The sequence below is a fragment of the Perca flavescens genome, chromosome 18, assembly GCF_004354835.1.
Source record: "Perca flavescens isolate YP-PL-M2 chromosome 18, PFLA_1.0, whole genome shotgun sequence".
NCBI lineage: Eukaryota > Metazoa > Chordata > Actinopteri > Perciformes > Percidae > Perca > Perca flavescens.
The window spans coordinates 2,380,094-2,400,586 of record NC_041348.1 but is presented as its reverse complement, the minus strand read 5'-3'; the positions used below and the strand labels follow the sequence as shown (position 1 = coordinate 2,400,586).

At 44.0% G+C, this 20,493-nt stretch overlaps 1 protein-coding gene across 3 annotated transcripts in view; it reads right to left on the bottom strand.

Moving 5' to 3' along the window:
* The window catches only part of fynb (FYN proto-oncogene, Src family tyrosine kinase b), a 98,639-nt gene that overhangs the window by 27,697 nt on the left and 50,449 nt on the right, over positions 1-20,493 (bottom strand). For all 3 annotated transcript variants that reach the window (XM_028604527.1, XM_028604528.1, XM_028604529.1), the window contains 2 exons: positions 9,874-9,970; positions 256-354 (listed from right to left, as the gene is read on the bottom strand). In XM_028604527.1, coding sequence (XP_028460328.1) covers positions 256-354; positions 9,874-9,970 — 196 coding nt within the window. The remainder of the gene's footprint in view (positions 1-255; positions 355-9,873; positions 9,971-20,493) is intronic.

Below are 20,493 nucleotides of genomic sequence, written 5' to 3'. Positions count from 1 at the left end.
CACACACACACACACACACACACACACACACACACACACTACTTACTCCTCAGCCTGGATGGAGTCCACTGAGCCACACACACACACACACACACACACACACACACACACACACACACACACACACACACACACACACACTACTTACTCCTCAGCCTGGATGGAGTCCACTGGAGCCACACACACACACACACACACACACACACACACACACACACACACACACACACACACACACACACACTCACTACTTACTCCTCAGCCTGGATGGAGTCCACTGGAGCCACGTAATTACTGGGAATGTAGCCACTGCCACCAGTGGTGAGCGAGCGAGCATCCCACCAGTCCCCTTCACTGAAAGAGAGAGAGCGAGAGTGAGAGCGAGAGGATTGGGAGAAAGGGAAAAGAGAATTAACAGAAGAAGCACATTACAGTGATAGACTTTATTTCATATGAGATGATGACATGATCTGTGCCATTAAACACATCAAAAGTACAGCTTTAGTTGGACTTGCTCCCTGATGCTGTTCATGTGGAAAACACACAGGATCAAGTGAGTGTGTGGGGAGTGGACCGGGGGCTGTTTAGCTCTGGAGCCACCCCAGTGGTGGATGAGGTATTCCGATCCTTTACTTAAGTAAAAGTACTAATAACACATTGTAAAAATACTCTATTACAAGTAAAAGTCCTGCATTGAAAGTGTTACTTAAGTAAAAGTATGTATCATCAGGAAAATGTACTTAAAGCATTACAAGTAAAAGTACTTCATTGACTTGTAAACCTATATCTTGTTTGGTAGTTTACTTTAGAATCAAACATCAGATTTTATAAACTACATGTGTTCTGTGTGCAGAAATCTGAATGTGTAAAGTAACTAGTAACTAAAGCTGTAACAGATAAATGTAGTGGAGTAAAAAGTACAATATTTCTCTCTGAAATGTAGCGGAGTAGAAGTAGAAAGTGGCATGAAAAGAAAAAGACTCAAGTAACGTACAAGTACCTTGAATTTGTAATTAAGTACAGTACTGGAGTAAATGTGATAAATTACCTTCCACCATAATAGTTGAACAACATTTTTAATCATATGAAAATGACTGCATGCTGAATGCTCTAGTCTTAGAAAACCTACATAGCTCAACTGTTTTACATGTTCAACATGTGATGCTGTTCTTCAGCCTCTGTTGTCTGATGTTTGCGACACATAAACTGAAGTTTAGCCGCTTTGTAGAAGCGTGTCTGCTGAATGTCCTTAAGACTTCTCCGCCTGGACACCCACACAGCCATTAGTGTCTCTCTGATGTCTCTTCCTCACCGACCACCAGCTCTCTCTCTCTCTCTGGGCCCATTCATCTCTCACTGTGCCTCTCATTGATTTCATTTGTCCATTCACCCAGCTACTCATCTTTCATCTTCCACCCTACCTCACATTTCATCTTTTCCTCCTTTCATAATCCCACACTCAGAGTTCAAAAAGTCCATCACACCTCCTTCTTCCTCATATCTTTCTCAGCATGAGAAACTGAACTTTTCTCAACGTTGAAATGCATGCAATTGTGGCCGGGTTGGTTCAGTGGGTAGAGCAGGCCCACGTATACTGAGAGGTTTATGCCTTGACACAGAGGTCCAGGGTTCCAATACGACCTGTGACGATTTCCTGCATGTCTTCCCCCTCTCTCTTTCTCCCCTTTCTCACCTAGCTGTCCTGTCAAAATTAAAGGCGGAAAAGCCCAAAAAATTATCTAAAAAAAATCAGGCAATCATTCCACCAATTGATCGACAATAATTGCCTGTCTAAAGTAGGGTTGCACAATATATTGTTTTTTTTTTATCGCCATCACAATATCAACTGGCTCAATACACACAACGAAAGGTTGCGACGAATCGTGATAGACACTCAGAGATTTTTTTGTGTCAGTTGAAAGAAAATATCAGCAGAAAACTACCCTTTGTAATGTAACTCATTCTTCATTCTCATGTTCAATAAAAGAATGTTAGAAATGATTTCCGTTCATTTGTTTTAAATTCAACAATCATTTGTTAAGAATACTGAGAGCAGCAGAACTGGGGGGTATATTGTTTTTATAACTCACCCGTTCACATTATATTCAGGCTTTAAGTTATGCATAATTAACTCTCTGAGGACGAAAGACACACTGGCGTGTCCAAACGATGTTTGACAAAACTCCTACTCAAAAAGTGATATAACAAAATTTCATTTCAGACATTTACTATTTTAATCATGGTTTTCTGAAGCAGCACACAGTGGTAAGAAAAAGTATGTGAACCTTTTCATAGTTTTCATGGTTTTCTAAATATATGTGATCTGATCTTCATCTAAGTCAAGGGTACTGACAAACATAATGTGTCTATGTTTTGGACGTTCCATCCATTTCTGTCAGGTCCATTAAGTCAAGAACACACATGACAAGAAAATGATTTAGGTTATTTTTATTGAAGTATAACCATTAAGAAAGCTCCAGGATTTCCATATACCCCCCTATGGAATTTACTTGATGAAGGTCTGTATTTTTCTAAATAAATTATTGCGTGCCTAATGGTCAGTGTGCGGGACTTTTTCTAAAGCTTCTGATCTGCTACTTTTGATCATATCCTACGCACCTGCCTGACAAAAGAGGTGTGCAAAAAAGCGTTCCTACATATCCCCACCTGAAAATGCCCAATGACACGCAATGACATACTTTCCATTATAGTTTTGATATATTTAGAATTGTCATCTGTGTTTTTTTTTATCTTCACATAGGCTAAATAAAGGGATTTCCACCGTAAATTGGTGCAATTGGTGGTGTATCAGAATTAGAGGTCGACCGATTCATTGGTTTTGCCGATTAATCGGCACCGATAGTTGATTGGTGGAACTATCATTATTGGCAAAAATCCATACCGATAGTTTTTTCTGGTTGTGTCCGTTGCTGGAGCGGCTGAGAAGCACGCGCTGTCATTCATTACCCAGTCCACAGAGCTGAGAAGGCTCTGCTGGCATCATGCATTACAATAGCGGCCTCTAGAGGCAAAATAAAAACTATCACTGATGCCTCGTGTTTATTTTCGACACGTGTTACTCCGCGCTGCACCGAGAGCACATGCTGTGCGGAGAAGGCTGACATCAGATGCACGTTTAAAGCATCGACAGCAAAAAGGTATGTATACAGTACATTTTGTCATATCATTTTAAAGTTATTAATTTGTTGAATAGATGCTGCATTAGTAGAGAAACAAAAAGTGTGTTTGCTTTCGAGGCTGAGATGACGCTAAACATTAGTAGTAGGCTAACTAACCTCAAGTCCGACCCAAATGGATCGTCCACGATCCCAAACAGCACCTCTGATTCATATTTAGATAATTTAATAACAGTTAAATGTAGAGACTTACTGATTACTGCAGCTAAAAGCTAACGAGTTAGCCGTCACGGGGGTGTCTTTCTAGCCTTTACAGGTGATTTTCTATCCAGCCTGGAACTTGTGTCTTTTTTCGGGGTTGTTGAGCATTAAATCCAAACTGTTACATCCAAGATTTATCCACTTGATGTCCATAATTCATCACATTTTCGGTCATTTCTGCCGCTAACTCCGTGCTACCCATTGACAGTAGGTGCTACCGACAAGGGAATCTTCCATGATGCCTTTGTTTATGTTTTCAACCAATGGGAAGGCAGGTCCGTCACACATTACGCCTTATATGGGCATCCAAGCGAGAACAGAGAGTATATAGTGGGAAAGATAGATCCCTCCAGGTCAGAGATCGTCTGTTACCATTCTAAACCGTTCTACAGAGAAGAATGGCGTCACTGTTTTGAGATTTGGCATACATTTGGGCCTTTTTTGAAGAAATGTAAATAATTTGTCCTTTATATGAATTATAATGCTCATTATGTTTATTTTTGCACTGGATGACTCCAAATACGTAGGAGAACTGTTTTAGACAACACACATGCTTGTGTAGCATTGCTGTGGGTGTACCAATTCTAAATACTATCGGTCGATTAATCGGTTATCGGCAAATACAGCCCAACCTAGCTATCGGTATCGGTAAAATCCAGACTTCTAATCAGAATACAGGAAATGAAGTCGTTGACGCTCAAAATTTCCATGGTTGAGGACACCCAAACCCCCCCACTATGATATGCCACCCCCCAATGTCCCATTTTGGCCCATATATATATATATATATATATATATATATATATATATATATATATATATATACATATACAGTACACCCACTGCAATACATTAGACTACTCCACTGGTTACTAGTTACACAAAGCACATTTTTATATAATTATAAAATATGTTTTATTATAAATTAAACTAGCCAACAATATAACAGCCTACAAGTCCAGCTGAAAAGTACACGATTAATCACTTAGTTGACTGACAGAACTGTTTGTTTCCAGTTTCTAAAATGAGTGAGTACTTTTACTTAAAAACATGATGCAACATTTCCAATGCAGGACTTTTACTTGTAACAGAGTACTTTACAGAGTGTTATTAGTACTTCTACTTAAGTAAAGGATCTGAATATTGCGTCCACCACTGCAAACACTCTCCCCCCCCCCATGTTTCTGCACAGTACTTCTCCACCATTTCCATTCCTCTATTCTTCTCGCCTTCTCTCTTCATTCAGCCACTCTCTTCTTCTTCACACACATCAGTATCTGGCTGCCTCAAGGGACAGCTAGCAGTTTTGGTTTACCAGCATTACCAGTGCTTACACATGAATGCACAACCACTCATGTACATCACCCCCCCATCACTGTGCTCTGACACACTTTGCCACCCTGTGCTTGTTTCTATCACATCCCTTACGCACCAGGAGGGAATGTCTTTGGCTGTGTAAGAGGGACGCTAAAGACAGAGAGAGACGGGAGTGGAGGAAAGGGGGAGGAGAGGCGTTGTTGGTCCTTCATTTCTGCTGAATAAAGACATGATGGGGGATTGCCTGGGGACGACGTCCCAGGCAGAAACAGGCCCTGCTTCCCTTTGTTGGTGGAGGATCCCTCAGGAGGGAGGGGAAGGAGGGAGAGATGGAGCCGCAACAATTCGCCTTTTGAGAGCCAAGAGCATGCCGGAGCGAGAGAATGTGTTTGTGCGGTGTAAGATGTGTCGGTATGTGAGTTTGCGTGGAGCCGGGGAGACATAAACAGACGGGGCGGGGCGGGCCCCAGTCTGTCCCGCTGCCTCTTTTGTCTCCAGAAAAACAAACCTCCCTAAACCAACTCTGCCCTGACACAAAGAGACAGAAAGCAACAACAAGAGTAAACAAAGACCGTCCCTCTTGTCTCTGGATCCTCCCTCCCCATGGTGACAGCTGATGAGAGAATAAGTACACACAACACCACAGCGTGTTTATTCACAGCCTAGCGCTTCAATCAGAACAAAAGTCATTTCATTTACTAACAGCGTCGACTTTTCTGATTATGTCTGATGAAGCGTCGCAATTGTACACTCCCGGGGGGTTATAGAAAGCCTGAGGTGAACACAGCGGCTTATACACACACTCAGGGATGGAGGCTGTCGCCTGAGGGATGCCATCACAAAGCAAAAAGGGACAACGGAGCCTTCTGTCAGCTGGGATCTCTGGTGGCCCTGCTTCACGTGAGCCCTGCCTGCTCAGGTCGTCCAGTGCCGCCCTCCCCCCTCCCCCCCCACCAATCCATTGGGCTAGAGTGCCGTCAATCTGACAATTGTGATTTCCACTGGATCAGAGTACTGTTACTTGGCTGCCAGCTGCCAGCCCTTGTCACATGACCTATTAATGTTTCCATGACGACTATCCAAAATTCTGATACCATGGAACTAACACTTTAAGTGGCAGACTGAGCCTATAGAAAATGTGTATTGTATTCGGATATACAATTATTTAAAAATGAAAACAAGTGAAACTAATAATGAATGTGATTATATTATGTTGTTCTATCCTTTCCAATATTTCCTAAGCATGTTTTCTCTGCTGTATTCTGATAAAATGTCCCCCCCGACTGATTATTGGTGCCCCCCCTGTGCCAAAAGTCCTGCAGTCACCCCTGCTTCCTGCCAGCTCTGACAGGCTGGAGCAGACGAGGATTTTAGTCTTTTATCACCCTAGTCCAGCAGGGGTCAGTGTGTCCAGTCCATATTTGAGGCTGGTTGAAGCAGTGAGGCGTGGGCAGTCGAGGGAGGTGGAGAGGACAGATGGAGGAAAGGGGGAGAGATGCAGCTCTCTCTGGCCCCTGCCGAGGAGGAGGAGAAGGAGAAGAGGAAGAGGAGGGAGTCTTGGCTATAATGACGGTGTCTTCCTGCTCTGGCTGAGGCCCAGCGGGGGCCGAGGTGTGTGCTGGAATGTGCAAGATGCTAACTGGGACAGGATGCTAACTGGGTGTGGTGAAGAGGAAGACTGACCTTGCTGGGCCAGAGGCGGAGATGATCAGACAGCCATGTACAGCAGGGCAGGGAGCTTTGAGAATTCATCAGGAGAGAGGATTTATTTGGCAAAAGCATTACCATTTTTATATTTGAGACACTGTATGTTTGTGTGGAAGCAGTTTGTGCTTGTGTGGAGGAAAACATAAACATAAAAGCAACACTCGTGCTGCATTAACAGGTCTGCATTAAAGGTCTGCAAAACGACCCACAGCCTACTGGCTGTGTGTTTACCTGTTTCCACAGAAATGAGAGCTAGCAGTTGAGTGACGCTACATACAGTAGGACAATGACCGCCACCCACTACACAGCACGGCCATTAAACAGAGGAGCATGTCCAGTGGCAGACTTCTGTCACTGTCATGCTCAGCAGACAGGTTGAGGAGGTCCTTTGTCCCCAGGGCCATCCAGCTCTTCAATACTGCGCAAAGGGGGAGGGGAGAAATGGACTTTAAGCATGAGCCATTAGCCCTCCTACACAATCTGGACTGTGGTCATAACATCTACATCTTATAACTTATTCCCTGTTATATATTGTTGTTTTAATATTTAATAATAAGCTATTGCACTGTTCAATCCCTACACTGTTCACTGTTGCACTACCACCACTGCAAACACTCTACCACAGCACCTTATTATGGTCAGTCCATACAAGACCTTTGTAATCACTTCACAAATTGTTAACTCTTTAAATTTCTGTGAGTGATTTTTATGTATGTGAGATATGTGTGTGTATGTGGGTTTGTTGTGTTATGTTTGTATTTCCTGGATGCCTAAAATTTCCCTTGGGATGAATAAAGTATCTATCTATCTATCTATCTATCTATCTATAGGTCATCAGTGTAATTATGAAACAATAGAGTCACAGTAAACCTGCCGCCCCCTTTGCAGTACTGCACAGCACCTGCGCAGAGCAGCATAATTACCACCAAACCTAAAAGAGAATCGGGTCGGGGCACAGACCCAGCAGTCTGCTCAAATGTCACTGCACCACTGCAGCGACCCAAACAAACAGAGAGGCAGCTGAGGGCAACTCCAGCAGGCTGAGACACAGCCTCACGTACACAGAACCAACATGAAAACTGGCCCCGAGCTGAGGCCATGATGGTCAAAGATCATGCCCCTTCTCCCATCCCCCAGTGGTGGAAGAAGTATTCAGACCCTTAACTTAAGTAAAAGTAATAATAACACAATGTAAGTAAAAGTCCTGCATTGAAAATTTTACTTAGGTAAAAGTATGTAAGTATCATCAGGTACTTAAAGTATTAAAAGTAAAAGTACTCAATGCAGGAAAACCCTCCCGTTTTAGAAACTAGAAACGGCAGTGTTTCCTCTATGTTGATTGGCAAGTGGCGGTCCGCCACGGTTAGATTTCTTCCGCCACGGTATCTGAAAAAAGCCGTCTATCAGCAGTGATTGTTGGAGAGTCGCAGAACAGCGTGGACACGCGCTTCAGAACGCTTCCTCTTTCTCTATCTCTCTTCTGCCCACTTAGGCTACCACCTTAATGCCCACACTTGTTACTGGAGGCCGCTAGTTACGTTTCTCTGACAGAGACTATGATTATTACTAAGCAACCAAGATGCATCTTCAACCACGCAAAACATTAAAAAGCAAACTGCAAAAATTGCCAAAATAGGTAAGTAGGTAAGTGATTGTATTTTCTTTGCCTTTTGTGTAATATATATAGCCTAAAAACAATTTTAAATGAAAATACAGACTATTTTAGGTAAAGTAAGGTACCAGCAGGATTGTATTTTTTTATTTAGCAAAGTTATTACACATATAAATTTCAAAACGGTAAAAATGACCGTCCAGGCCACAGGGGGACCATATAGCAGGATGTGTGCTACTCAGCATTAATGGGCCCCCTCTTTCTGAATTCCCCTATAACCGAGCCTTGGTGTTATTTTTCCAAAAGCCAAGAAAAATCAAATGCACACAGCAAGTTTTTTTTTAGATTGTTGCGGCCCAAAATGCCTGATTTTGCGGGAGCTTTTGCAAAGAACTGCGATAAAAGTTGCGAAGTCTTTTGTACGTTTGTTGCAATGAAGTTGCGAGAGACAGTGAAAATTACAAAAATAAGTTCGGATTTTTTTTGTTGGGTATAACTCTTTAAAAATAAAAAGGAAACTTATTTTGGGGAGAATAAAACCACTCAGGCTGAGTTGTCCTAGTAACCTTACCAAAAAAAACTCAGGATGCTCCAAATGTTGGTATAATATGAAAATGGCTGGTGGTTAAGTCAAAAAATAATAATTTATTTAATGAATCAAATTTGAACATATGTGTCAGTGGCTTGTTGTTCTTTACATTGTTAGTTAATGTCCTATCCTATCCTGGGCTGGGACACACATTCATATGGTGTGATAAAGGACTTATTGGACTTTAACTTATCATTGCACTTACAATAACGAGCATAGCTGTCCTCAATTGAGGTCATTTCACCACTGCCACCTCCACCCCGACACACACACACACACACACACACACACACACACACACACACACACACACACACACACACACACACACACAGTACTGGTCGTCTGTAGACCGGAGGACAGATTAGCCAACATCTCTATGGGTGGAACAGGGCACTTCCACTCCAAGCTCAGAGGGAAGGGTTCAAGGCCCACCACACTCATGCCAGCTGGCTGGAGCTCGGGCTCCGCCCCGGGTGAACCCTAAATAAACTGACTTTACTGCTGAGTGTCATATAGCATGATCAAGCCACCACTTTGGCTGCATTTGAAATGCTTTGCTGCCAGTTCTGTCTTCTTAAAGCTTTAGTGTGTAACTTTTTGATATTAACGAACGTCTGTTACATTGAAGCCATTGCCAAATGAGTTGCTGCAAAGCTAATTAAGACTATCAGCTCCACACAACTCTCTCTGGATTTCTCAGTATGACTATGTTCAGAAGATTGCGGCGTCCCGCGCAGAGACTCAAGTGAAGATAATGACCTCTTCTGAAGAGTCTGTCATGTGTTTTTAATCCTCCGCGTCCTCCTTGGCTACTAGCAACTGCGTGGAGGAGGGGTGTGGGGGTGCGGGATCCCAGAAGGCTTGTATAATGTGGATGCGCCGGCAGTTTTGTTGTCATTACTTTACATTACTCACGGGGGCGACAGAAACTACGCACTATAGATTTAATTTTCATTGGGTTGAAGCCATTTCTACACCTGTAAATTACTTCACTTGTCAGTGTTGAGGCTCCCAGGTTGGTTCTAACAACTGAAAATGATTTTTCTAATCTTATACTTCCACAAACTCAAGTAAAGCAGAATTACTTTTGGCTGGCTCCAGATTAAGAAACCAAAACACTACTTTTCCATGTACAAGCAGCCACTTTTACCTCAGCCTTGTGTGCTCCCCTCCCAGCAGCACCCTCCCCTTTAAGATGAGGGAGTCTCTGAGTGCAGGCAGTCTGATAAGCAGCTGTAGCGACTTACGTGCTGTTGATAATCTGGAACCTTTCTCCTTTCCGGAAGCTGAGGTCGTCTTCTGTCCGCGCCTCGTAGTCATAAAGTGCCACAAAGAGGGTGACTCCTGCAGGAGGGATACAAACGGCGTCAGCGCTCAGCAGATTAACGAGAGAAAATAAAGGTCAGAATCAGGTTTAACTGAGGCCGCACTGGCAGCTGCAGCACACTGAGGAAATAAGGATCCATCTCAGGTTTGAATTTACAGTAATGTTGACTTTACTAGGAACCAGTGGTGGAAGAAGTGTTCAGATCCTTTACTTAAGTAAAAGTACTAATACCTCACAGTAAAAAAATACTCTGTTACAAATAAAAGTCCTGTGTTGAAATGTTACTTAAGAAAAACTCTGTAAGTGTGATAAGGAAAATGCACTTAAAGTAATAAAGTAAAATTACTCAATGCAGAACAATCCTCCCATTTCCGAAGCTGGAAAGGAGCCAAACAGTTGTGTGTTTAATGATCATTTCAGCTTGACTTATAGGCTGTTACGTTGTTTGGTAGTAATAATAAAACATAATATTTTTTAAAGAACATGTGTTTTGTGTGCAGACATCTTAATGTGTAAAGTAACTAGTAACTAAAGCCGTAACAGATGAATGTAGTGGAGTAAAAAGTCCAATATTTCTCTCTGAAATGACGAGAAGTAGAAAGTGGCATGAAAAGAAAAGACTCAAGTAAAGTACAAGTACCTCAACATTTGGACTGAAGTACAGTACTGGAGTAGATGTACTTAGTTACATTCCACCACTGCTAGCAACTCATCAGATTTTACAGGTTAGAATTGATGATCAAATTGAATGAAGACAGGAAGGGTTTCCCAACGATGAAAGCTGTTTCTGCAGGAGAAACGTGTCCTTATTTTTAGCCATGCGAGCAGCAGGGCTCTACGGAGAGCAATGTTGGTCCAGACTGAAATATCTCAACAACTATTGGATGGATTACAAGAACATTTAGAAACATTTGAATGTTCCCTACATTAGATCTGTAATCGGGCCTTCAATGTTCGGCCCGACAAGGCCCGAGCCTGACAGAATTCGGCCCGAACCCGACAAGTACACTTTGATTGACAGATTTTTAAAAGCCTGAACCCTTTTACAGCCCAACACAGCTCTTTTGCCTTTTGTCAAGAATGAGTCATTTCTAAATTTTGTAACATAATTTATTCTACTAACGTAGGCTAAAGGCCACTTGGAAGTTGAAACAAAGAAATAAAAGAAGTCCTCCAGAGGCCAGCCTCCCTTTCACCTCCTCAGCATCCATTTTTGTGCTAATTGAAATGCATCACCTGACCGCTCATTTACCGCGCAACCCGGAGCGCAAGACCGAGCCCGGCCCGAGCCCGTGTAAAATGATAGAAATTAAGACCGAACACGACCAAACCCGTCGGGTCCGGGCAAAGATCTTCAGCTCTATCCCACAGGATGAATCCAGCCCACCGGGAACAGCGCTCACCCTTTCCAAATTATTTCCCGGTAGCCACTTGCGGTATTGCCCTGAGAAATCCCCCTGTGACCCCAGAAAGGAGATTTCCCGTGGGCCAGCATTGGAAAAGAGAACTGCAAACGAGGTCGGTTGTGACCCTTTATATTCAGAATTTTTGATCCATGGGCTTTTCATAATTGCAAAAGTTTCCGCTAGCCGAGAAAAGCTATTTAAAAACCTGTGACGTCAGCACAATGTAAAATCTATGGGTCGAGCCGGAACTTGTGGGCGGGGCCAGCAGGAGAAACACTACTGCGCATATTTAGTGGGCCACATATTAAGGAAGTAAACCTGGAATCATAATAACTTTTTATCTGGTGCCAGCAGCATGTCAAACCTTAAATCATCCAATGAAAAATCTCAACCTCTACTTGATGGATTGGCTGAGTTTGATAATGTTTGGGGCTTTCCTGTATAGACACTCGATTTTCTGTGTCAAGCCTACAAGACATGTAAAAGGGAGATCATTTTTGGAGAGAGATCAGGGGGTCAGTGAGATGCAGCCCGGGAGAAGCTAGTGCAGCAGGCTTTATGCCCGGCCTTCCTATGGTCCTTCTGAACAGCTATAACACTTCTGTTATTGTCAGTTACAGATTTTACAAACAAGTCAGTTCCAAGCACACTAAACTCATTTGTCTTGTCGTGTTGGTAACATCTGCTGTAATTAGGGCTGGGTATCATTAAAAAAATTCTGATACCAGTAGCGTGACTTTGATACCGGTTCCTAAACGATACCTTTTTCGATACCAATTTTATAAAACTAAATCTTTGTATTTCTTTTCCAGCTCCTTCTACTTGAGTCGCCTCTGTGTAACGTAGAGTTTTTCCTGCGTGTCTCTACGACGCGTAACGTTAGACAGCCAATCACAGACATTATTAGATCTTGGTAGAAACATGCTGCGTGCTTATTGGCTCACTGACGCAATGAGATTTACTCCTTAGGTATAGAAAGACGAGGCATTTTTTGATACTCGATACTTTATATATATAAAACGAACACCATGTTCGAACATAGGGATGCTCATAAGTGTACCTGGTACCAGAGCACCCTAGGCCGAAGGTCAATGATCGATTTCATAATCGTTTCATCTGATCTGAGGCCGTATGTTTTGGACACTCGGGTGAAGAGAGGGGCAGAGCTGTCAACCGATCACCATCTGGTGGTGAGTTGGGTCAGGGGGTGGGGGAAGACTCTGGACAGACCTGGTAAGCCCAAACGTGTAGTGCGGGTAAATTGTGAACGTCTGGAGGAGGCCCCTGTCCGACAGACTTTCAACTCACACCTCCGGGCGGAGCTTTTCGTGCATCCCTGTGGAGGCTGGGGGCATTGAACCCGAGTGGACAATGTTCAAAGTTTCCATTGCTGAAGCTGCGGCGAGGAGCTGTGGTCTTAGGGTCTTAGGTGCCTCAAGGGGCAGTAACCCATGAACACCGTGGTGGACACCGGTGGTCAGGGAAGCCGTCCGACTGAAGAAGGAGTCTTTCCGGGATATGTTATCCCGGGGGACTCCGGAGGCAGTTGCAGGGTACCGAAGGGCCCGAAGGGCTGCAGCCTCTGCCGTGAAAGAGGCAAAGCAGCGGGTGTGGGAGAAGTTTGGAGAAGACATGGAGAAGGACTTTCGGTCGGCACCAAAGTGCTTCTGGAAAACTGTTCGCCACATCAGGAGGGGGAAGCGGGGAACCATCCAAGCTGTGTACAGTAAGGATGGGACACTGTTGACCTCAACTGAGGAGGTAATAGGGCAGTGGAAGGAGCACTTTGAGGAACTCCTGAATCCGACTAATACGGCCTCTATGTTAGAGGCAGAGCTGGAGGATAACGGGGGATTGTCGTCGATTTCCCAGGTGGAAGTCACTGATGTAGTCAAACAACTCCACAGTGGCAAAGCCCCGGGGATTGATGAGATCCGTCCAGAAATGCTCAAGGCTCTGGGTGTGGAGGGGCTGTCCTGGTTGACACGACTCTTCAACATTGCGTGGAAGTCTGGAACAGTGCCAAAGGAGTGGCAGACTGGGGTGGTGGTTCCCCTTTTTAAAAAGGGGGACCAGAGGGTGTGTGCCAATTACAGGGGTATCACACTTCTCAGCCTCTCTGGTAAAGTCTACTCCAAGGTGCTGGAAAGGAGGGTTCGGCCGATCAACGGAACAACGGACCAGCTCTTCACTCTCGCAAGGATCCTGGAGGGAGCCTGGGAGTATGCCCAACCGGTCTACATACTCCATACTGTGGGAGGTGCTGCGGGAGTATGGGGTGAGGGGGTCTCTTCTCAGGGCCATCCAATCTCTGTACGACCAAAGTGAGAGCTGTGTCCGGGTTCTCGGCAGTAAGTCGGACTCGTTTCAGGTGAGGGTTGGCCTCCGCCAGGGCTGCGCTTTGTCACCAATCCTGTTTGTAATATTTATGGACAGGATATCGAGGCGTAGTCGGGGTGGGGAGGGGTTGCAGTTCGGTGGGCTGGGGATCTCATCGCTGCTCTTTGCAGATGATGTGATCCTGATGGCATCATCGGCCTGTGACCTTCAGCACTCACTGGATCGGTTCGCAACCGAGTGTGAAGCGGTTGGGATGAGGATCCGCACCTCTAAATCGGAGGCCATGGTTCTCAGCAGGAAACCGATGGAATAATTTTTTCCGGGTAGGGAATGAGTCCTTACCCCGAGTGAAGGAGTTCAAGTACCTTGGGGTTTTGTTCGCGAGTGAGGGGACAATGGAGCGGGAGATTGGTCGGAGAATTGGCGCAGCGGGTGCGGTATTACATTCAATCTATCGCACCGCCAGGACGAAAAGAGAGCTGAGCCAGAAGGCAAAGCTCTCGATCTACCGGTCAGTTTTCGTTCCTACCCTCACCTATGGTCATGAAGGCTGGGTCATGACCGAAAGAACGAGATCCAGGGTACAAGCGGCCGAAATTGGTTTCCTCAGGAGGGTGGCTGGCGTCTCCCTTAGAGATAGGGTGAGAAGCTCAGTCATCCCTGAGGAGCTCGGAGTAGAGCCGCTGCTCCTTCGCGTCGAAAGGAGCCAGTTGAGGTGGTTCGGGCATCTGGTAAGGATGCCCCCTGGGCGCCTCCCCTAGGGAGGTGTTCCAGGCACGCCCAGCTGGGAGGAGGCCTCGGGAAGACCCAGGACTAGGTGGAGGGATTATATCTCCAACCTGGCCTGGGAACGCATCGGGATCCCCCAGTCGGAGCTGGTTATTGTTGCTCGGGAAAGGGAAGTTTGGGGTCCCCTGCTGGAGCTGCTCCCCCCGCGACCCGACACCGGATAAGCGGACGAAGATGGATGGATGGATGGACCATATTTTTGTTGTACTGCACATTGCTGCAGCTCCTCTTTTCACCCTGTGCGTTGAGCTCTCTGTTTGAGCTACAGAGTGAGACCTCTCACTTCTATCTTTGTTGGGAGTTGCACATGTGCAGTAGCTAGGTAAGGACTACTAGCCAGTCAGAAGCAGAGTATGAGGGTGTGTCCTGACAGTACCTAGTTAAGGACTACTAGCCAGTCAGAAGCAGAGTATGAGGGCGTGTCCTGACAGTACCTAGGTAAGGACTACTAGCCAGTCAGAAGCAGAGTATGAGTGCGTGCCCTGACAGTACCTAGGTAAGGACTAGGCCTGTCACGATAACAAATTTTGCTGGACGATAAATTGTCTCAGAAATTATTGCGATAAACGATAATATTGTCATCGAGAGACCATTTGCATCTAATATAATGATAATGGCATAATAATGCAGGTACACCTTTTCAAAGATCAATATACTTATTTCTAAAGAATATTTAACACTGGAACTGGAAGACATTTTAAATATCCACAATATGTCTGTGATCTCCTTTAGTATGTCGTCTTTCACGCTGATGTACAGTTGTGGGATTGCCGTTTGTGACACGTAAGTTCTCAGACTACAGACTCTGTACTACATTTTACAATTATTTAACACTAAATATTAAATTTAAATAATATATAATTAATAAATTAAATCTATCTGTATGGCTATATGCCACATGGCCAGTAAATGTACCAAAATAGTTCTGTTTTTCAGTCTTCATTTTGGCGAAGGTGCGGCTTCTGCTCCTCTTCAGGTCGGAGCTTCGTGGGGGCGGGCCGACACATACACACACACACACACACACACACACACACACACACACACACACACACACACACACACACAGTCCGTGGACAGCTGTAGGCTTGTACCGTTAATGTTCTGTGCATTGTCGGACACATGCAGCCACTTTCCTGAAACCGCTTGCGAGACTGACGAGTCCAGCGGCGTGTATGTCCGAGCCTGTCCCCCCCTCCACCTGCAGGTTGTCAGTTGCGTGGTTTGGAATGAAAGGAAGAAAACGGGACGCCGAGTAACACGGTGGATATCGCTCATATACTTTTTTTTTTTTTTTTGACGCCGCCTTAACTGCAAAGTGCTGCGGGAAACCCTGCTCCAACTCTCAACTAGCGTTTTTCTGTCTCTCTCTCTCGGCCTGGAGTCCCGCCCACACAAAGACCATGCGACTGACAAGAGTGTTCACTCCTCGTTACGCTCAGGAACCGAGAGTGTTCCTCCAGTCTCTCTGGTAGAGAGAGACGAGGAAAACAAACAAACATGGGAATTATCGCGGCCGGAAAAATTATCGAGCTCATTTTTTTTTATCGTGCGATAACTCGATTTATTGACTATCGCGACAGTCCTAGTAAGGACTACTAGCCAGTCAGAAGCAGAGTATGAGGGTGTGTCCTGACAGTACCTAGGTAAGGACTACTAGCCAGTCAGAAGCAGAGTATGAGGGCGTGCCCTGACAGTACCTAGGTAAGGACTACTAGCCAGTCAGAAGCAGAGTATGAGGGCGTGCCCTGACAGTACTTAGGTAAGGACTACTAGCCAGTCAGAAGCAGAGTATGAGGGCGTGTCCTGACAGTACCTAAGTAAGGACTACTAGCCAGTCAGAAGCAGAGTATGAGGGCGTGCCCTGACAGTACTTAGGTAAGGACTACTAGCCAGTCAGAAGCAGAGTATGAGGGCGTGTCCTGACAGTACCTAAGTAAGGACTACTAGCCAGTCAGAAGCAGAGTATGAGGGCGTGCCACAATAGCACCTAGGCGAGCATTATAACGTGTGTTCCAAAGTGACCACGTTGGTCTCTGAAGTAAAGGCTGGACTACAATAGAGCTGTTTGGAGCAGTTTGTGAACAGTGTTTTCTGTTGGAGATGGTAAGTCCCTTTGGGGGGGACTTTGGGCTTTTTCACTTTGTAAACCTATATCAAATGCGCAAAAAAGATATATAACACTATAAAGGAAAGGGAAAAAGCCAAAAAGCATAATCTTTTACTTTAACAGATCGCAGCAGGAGGTTAACAATACAAATAAAAGAAAAACTAAAATTGTTAAACTACCCTTTTAGGTTCGGTGGGGAGAACATAAACATAACTAATAGTCCATGATTAGGAGACAACAGAGAAGAAACTGAAGAAAATATTTGTACTAAAGAAATAAACTCCTCAGGGCCAAACTAAACCTAATCTGGCTCTCATTTCAATACTGCTTCAATTAAATTAACACAAAATGTAAAATTACACTCTAAAAAGATGAATCATTTGTTCTCTTTTAATTGTGGTTACAGGGCTATGTAGTAGTTTGACAACTCCATCTGTAAATGAACTCCCTGTCTAACCACTGGCAGGGAATAAGACACTGAGCCCTGTACTGGTTGACTTGTGTGTGTTTCTCCTAATAAGAGCATCAGCTAGCTCCCTACAACAAAGTTGCAGCGCCATTGGCAAGGTGCAACATTGCCCTTCCATGCAAGTGTTTCTGCTTATCTCAGGCAAATCCAGCGCCTGAACTGCATGAACTGACAGAAATGTGAATCCAGACACTAAGTGTTTCAGACATTGGACGGTCCACTGACAGAAGCTGGGATTTGGGCTGCCTCAGTCTAGTTGGACTCCGATCAGCAGGGCTGGACATGAACTTTTTTGCCCACCAGCCACTGTGGAAAATTACGCTTTAATCGGTTTTATTTGAATAAAGTGGACAATTAACTTGAAGAACCAGATTTACAACCCTTTAAAATGTAAATGAGTACTGTAAACACCTAAATCACAACTAGGGCTGGGTGATATGGAGAAAATCAAATATCACAATATTTTTGACCAAATACCTTGATATCGGTACCGCAACGATATTGTAGTGTTGACTATCAGTGCTTTCACAAAATATTTACACAATGAGATTTTTAATCATCAGTTATATGGATATAATGACTAAGTGGGTAAAGGCAAATAATAGAACAATTACAACAATCTGGTAAGTTCAGAAAAGTACATCACTTTACTGTAATGCAGCCTTTACAACCAGGAAAAGACAATACCGGTACTTATGTCATATTACAATATCCAAAATCTAAGACGATATTTAGTCTCATATCACGATTGAAAGCAGTTAAAAGTGACGTGCAGCGCTCGCATGTCACTAAGCAGCCGGCACGCGCCCTCAGTGACGGGAAGTGGAGCACGCAGACCAAATGTCCTGCCAGAATGTCCTGCCAGATTGACCTGCTAGATTGTCCTGCCAGAATGTCCTGCCAGATTGTCCTGCCAGAATGTCCTGCCAGATTGTCCTGCTAGATTGTCCTGCTAGATTGTCCTGCTAGATTGTCCTGCTAGATTGTCCTGCTGCATGCTCTCTCTGTACTTCTACAAACCTACACCTTATACAGTCTATGCCACTGCACACTGGGTCGCAGCCACCAGTGTTACAATATAAAGGCATGCCACCCGCCAAAGTGGCTAGTGAAAGTGACAGTGTTGCGGGTGCTAATGTCAAGCGGATCAGGCAGACTAAAAACCTCTCTAGATAAAGACCAATATCTCTACTGAGGCACCAGACTGGGAGCATCACAGTGGCTGAGACAGAGCAGAATTCAGAAGGTACTGAAAAGTGTGTAACTTAAAGTTTTTGCACAATTTCCAAAAAGCTTATCTCTCATGCTGTCGGCCTATCTAGTGATAACGGGAAAAACTGAAACTATTTTCACACTACAGCAAGAGAGGTGTGGAAAGATGAAATCTGCCAGTGCAAAACTAGCAAAGTGTGAAACTCCCGGGCAATACACTACTTTGGGGGTTATGTATTTTAATTGAATGCACTAAATACAGTTCTGCTGACTGAGGCTTCAGTAAATTGAAGAGATGTCCATCCCATGTCTACTTTAGACTATATTAGTCATGTCACTTAGGAAAGATAAAACCTTACAACAGTCCCTTCTTGATGGCAGAGTATGGAGGAACTCCCCTTTAAGCTACAGCACATCAGCTTGTGTTTTAGGATACCTCACTATTTAGACAACACAGCAGCTGTACTCTGAATAGGATGCCAGTGTCTGGTAAGGAGACGCTGAATTAGTTAACATTTTTCATATAGGACCATTCATGCACAGAATGCAGCACAAAGTGCTTTGCAATTCAGCAGAAAAAAAACAAAAACACAAGTTTAAAATCACACACATACACATGGGGGAAGGGTGAAAATGGGTGTTACTATATCTAAAAATAAGAGACAATCTTAAAGAGATGTTAGAGGCTACATTAAAAAGATACATTTTGAGTTTCTGTTTAAAACTGTCCACTGAGTCAGCAAGTCTAGAGGGTGAGGGGCAATTGGGTTTGTTTCCAACTGGTCTGATCGTGTGACTCTTGTATTTCTTGCACCATCACGCTTCATTTTAGCAAAGTCGTGACATTCCCAGATCTCAACAATTGATTTAGTGAGTAGTATTATAATTACAAATAGAAATGATGGCTACAATGATGAAGCATGTAATACACTTTAAACCTTTAAAAGGGCTTAGATCTCTATCTGACTGACTATCTTAGTTTGAGTTGTCTCTTCTCATCACAGAGCACATGAGACAAAAGGAGCACTCAGAGCGGTTAGCTCAGCTCGGAGGCTGAAGCTGTTTCGTGCCTCCGAGTGTTTGACAAATGGAAGTTAAATGGGCACTTCTTCAAAGTTCACTTAAACTCTCTTGATCACATTTTTTTTTATTTCCCAAGTCATTTGACTCTAGACTAAGGCTTTCTGGGAAACAGTGTTGATATGAAGAGGGTATGTGAGGCTCTCGCTGATAGGACTGCAGATAGAGAGGACCTGCTGCTGTGCATGTGATAACGAACAGGGAGAAAAGAGAGTCGACTGTCTGATCCAATCACTTCACAACTAGGGCAGGGTTTAAAGAAATACATTTTCTGACTCAAATCGATCTTCATTTCAAATCATTCGATATTGTGTCATAAAATCCCAAATTTGATCTTTTAAGAGGCTCCAAGGATTCCATGTCATGCTAAATAATGCTCCAAAGTAAGGCAAAATCTTGGCAAGGGAGAAACACTTGAACAATTTCTCTGGTCACTCAAAACTCACTGACTGTAGAGTCGGTGGTGTTGCACTTTATTGGGTTGACTGCTGTAGTGTGTTCATGTAAAAATAAAAAAGTACATTAATGTAACTGCTTTGGGATCAATTCTTAATATCGACATGTATATTTTTAATAATTCACCAGGTTAGAGGGTTCCTTGTACAGCATGGGTTGTCTGAGAATCTCTTTCATAGCCAAGCAAAATTGGTAATATAACTGAAAAAACCTAATCAAATCAATACTGAATTTATTCAGTGTCAAATCAGGGACGATATATATCCAGCCCCATTCACAACATAACCAGACCCTGAATGCATCACAGCTGTGGTTCGCACTGCTTGAATGTTCCATTCGGTTAGCAGAGGTGGGCGTTAGGTATGAACTGCTTTATTGATTCATCTCAGAGTCGTCTGCTGGGATCCTACCCAATTAGCTACATAAGGTCATAGGAGGACTAGCTGTGAATTTCCATTTGGGGAAAATGGCATTAGCAAAATATCAACTGATAATCAATAAGATTTCCGGTGCCAACTGCAGTTTGGGTTCCTCTGCAGTGCGACTGAGCAGCATGATTGTGGCTGTTAGGAAAACTAGATAGGCAGCTGTGCTATGAAAGGGGTTGAGAGGGAAGGGCGGCTTATGTCCAAATTCCCCACCAGAAGAAAATTAAAAAAAGCTAAACTCTATCTGCTC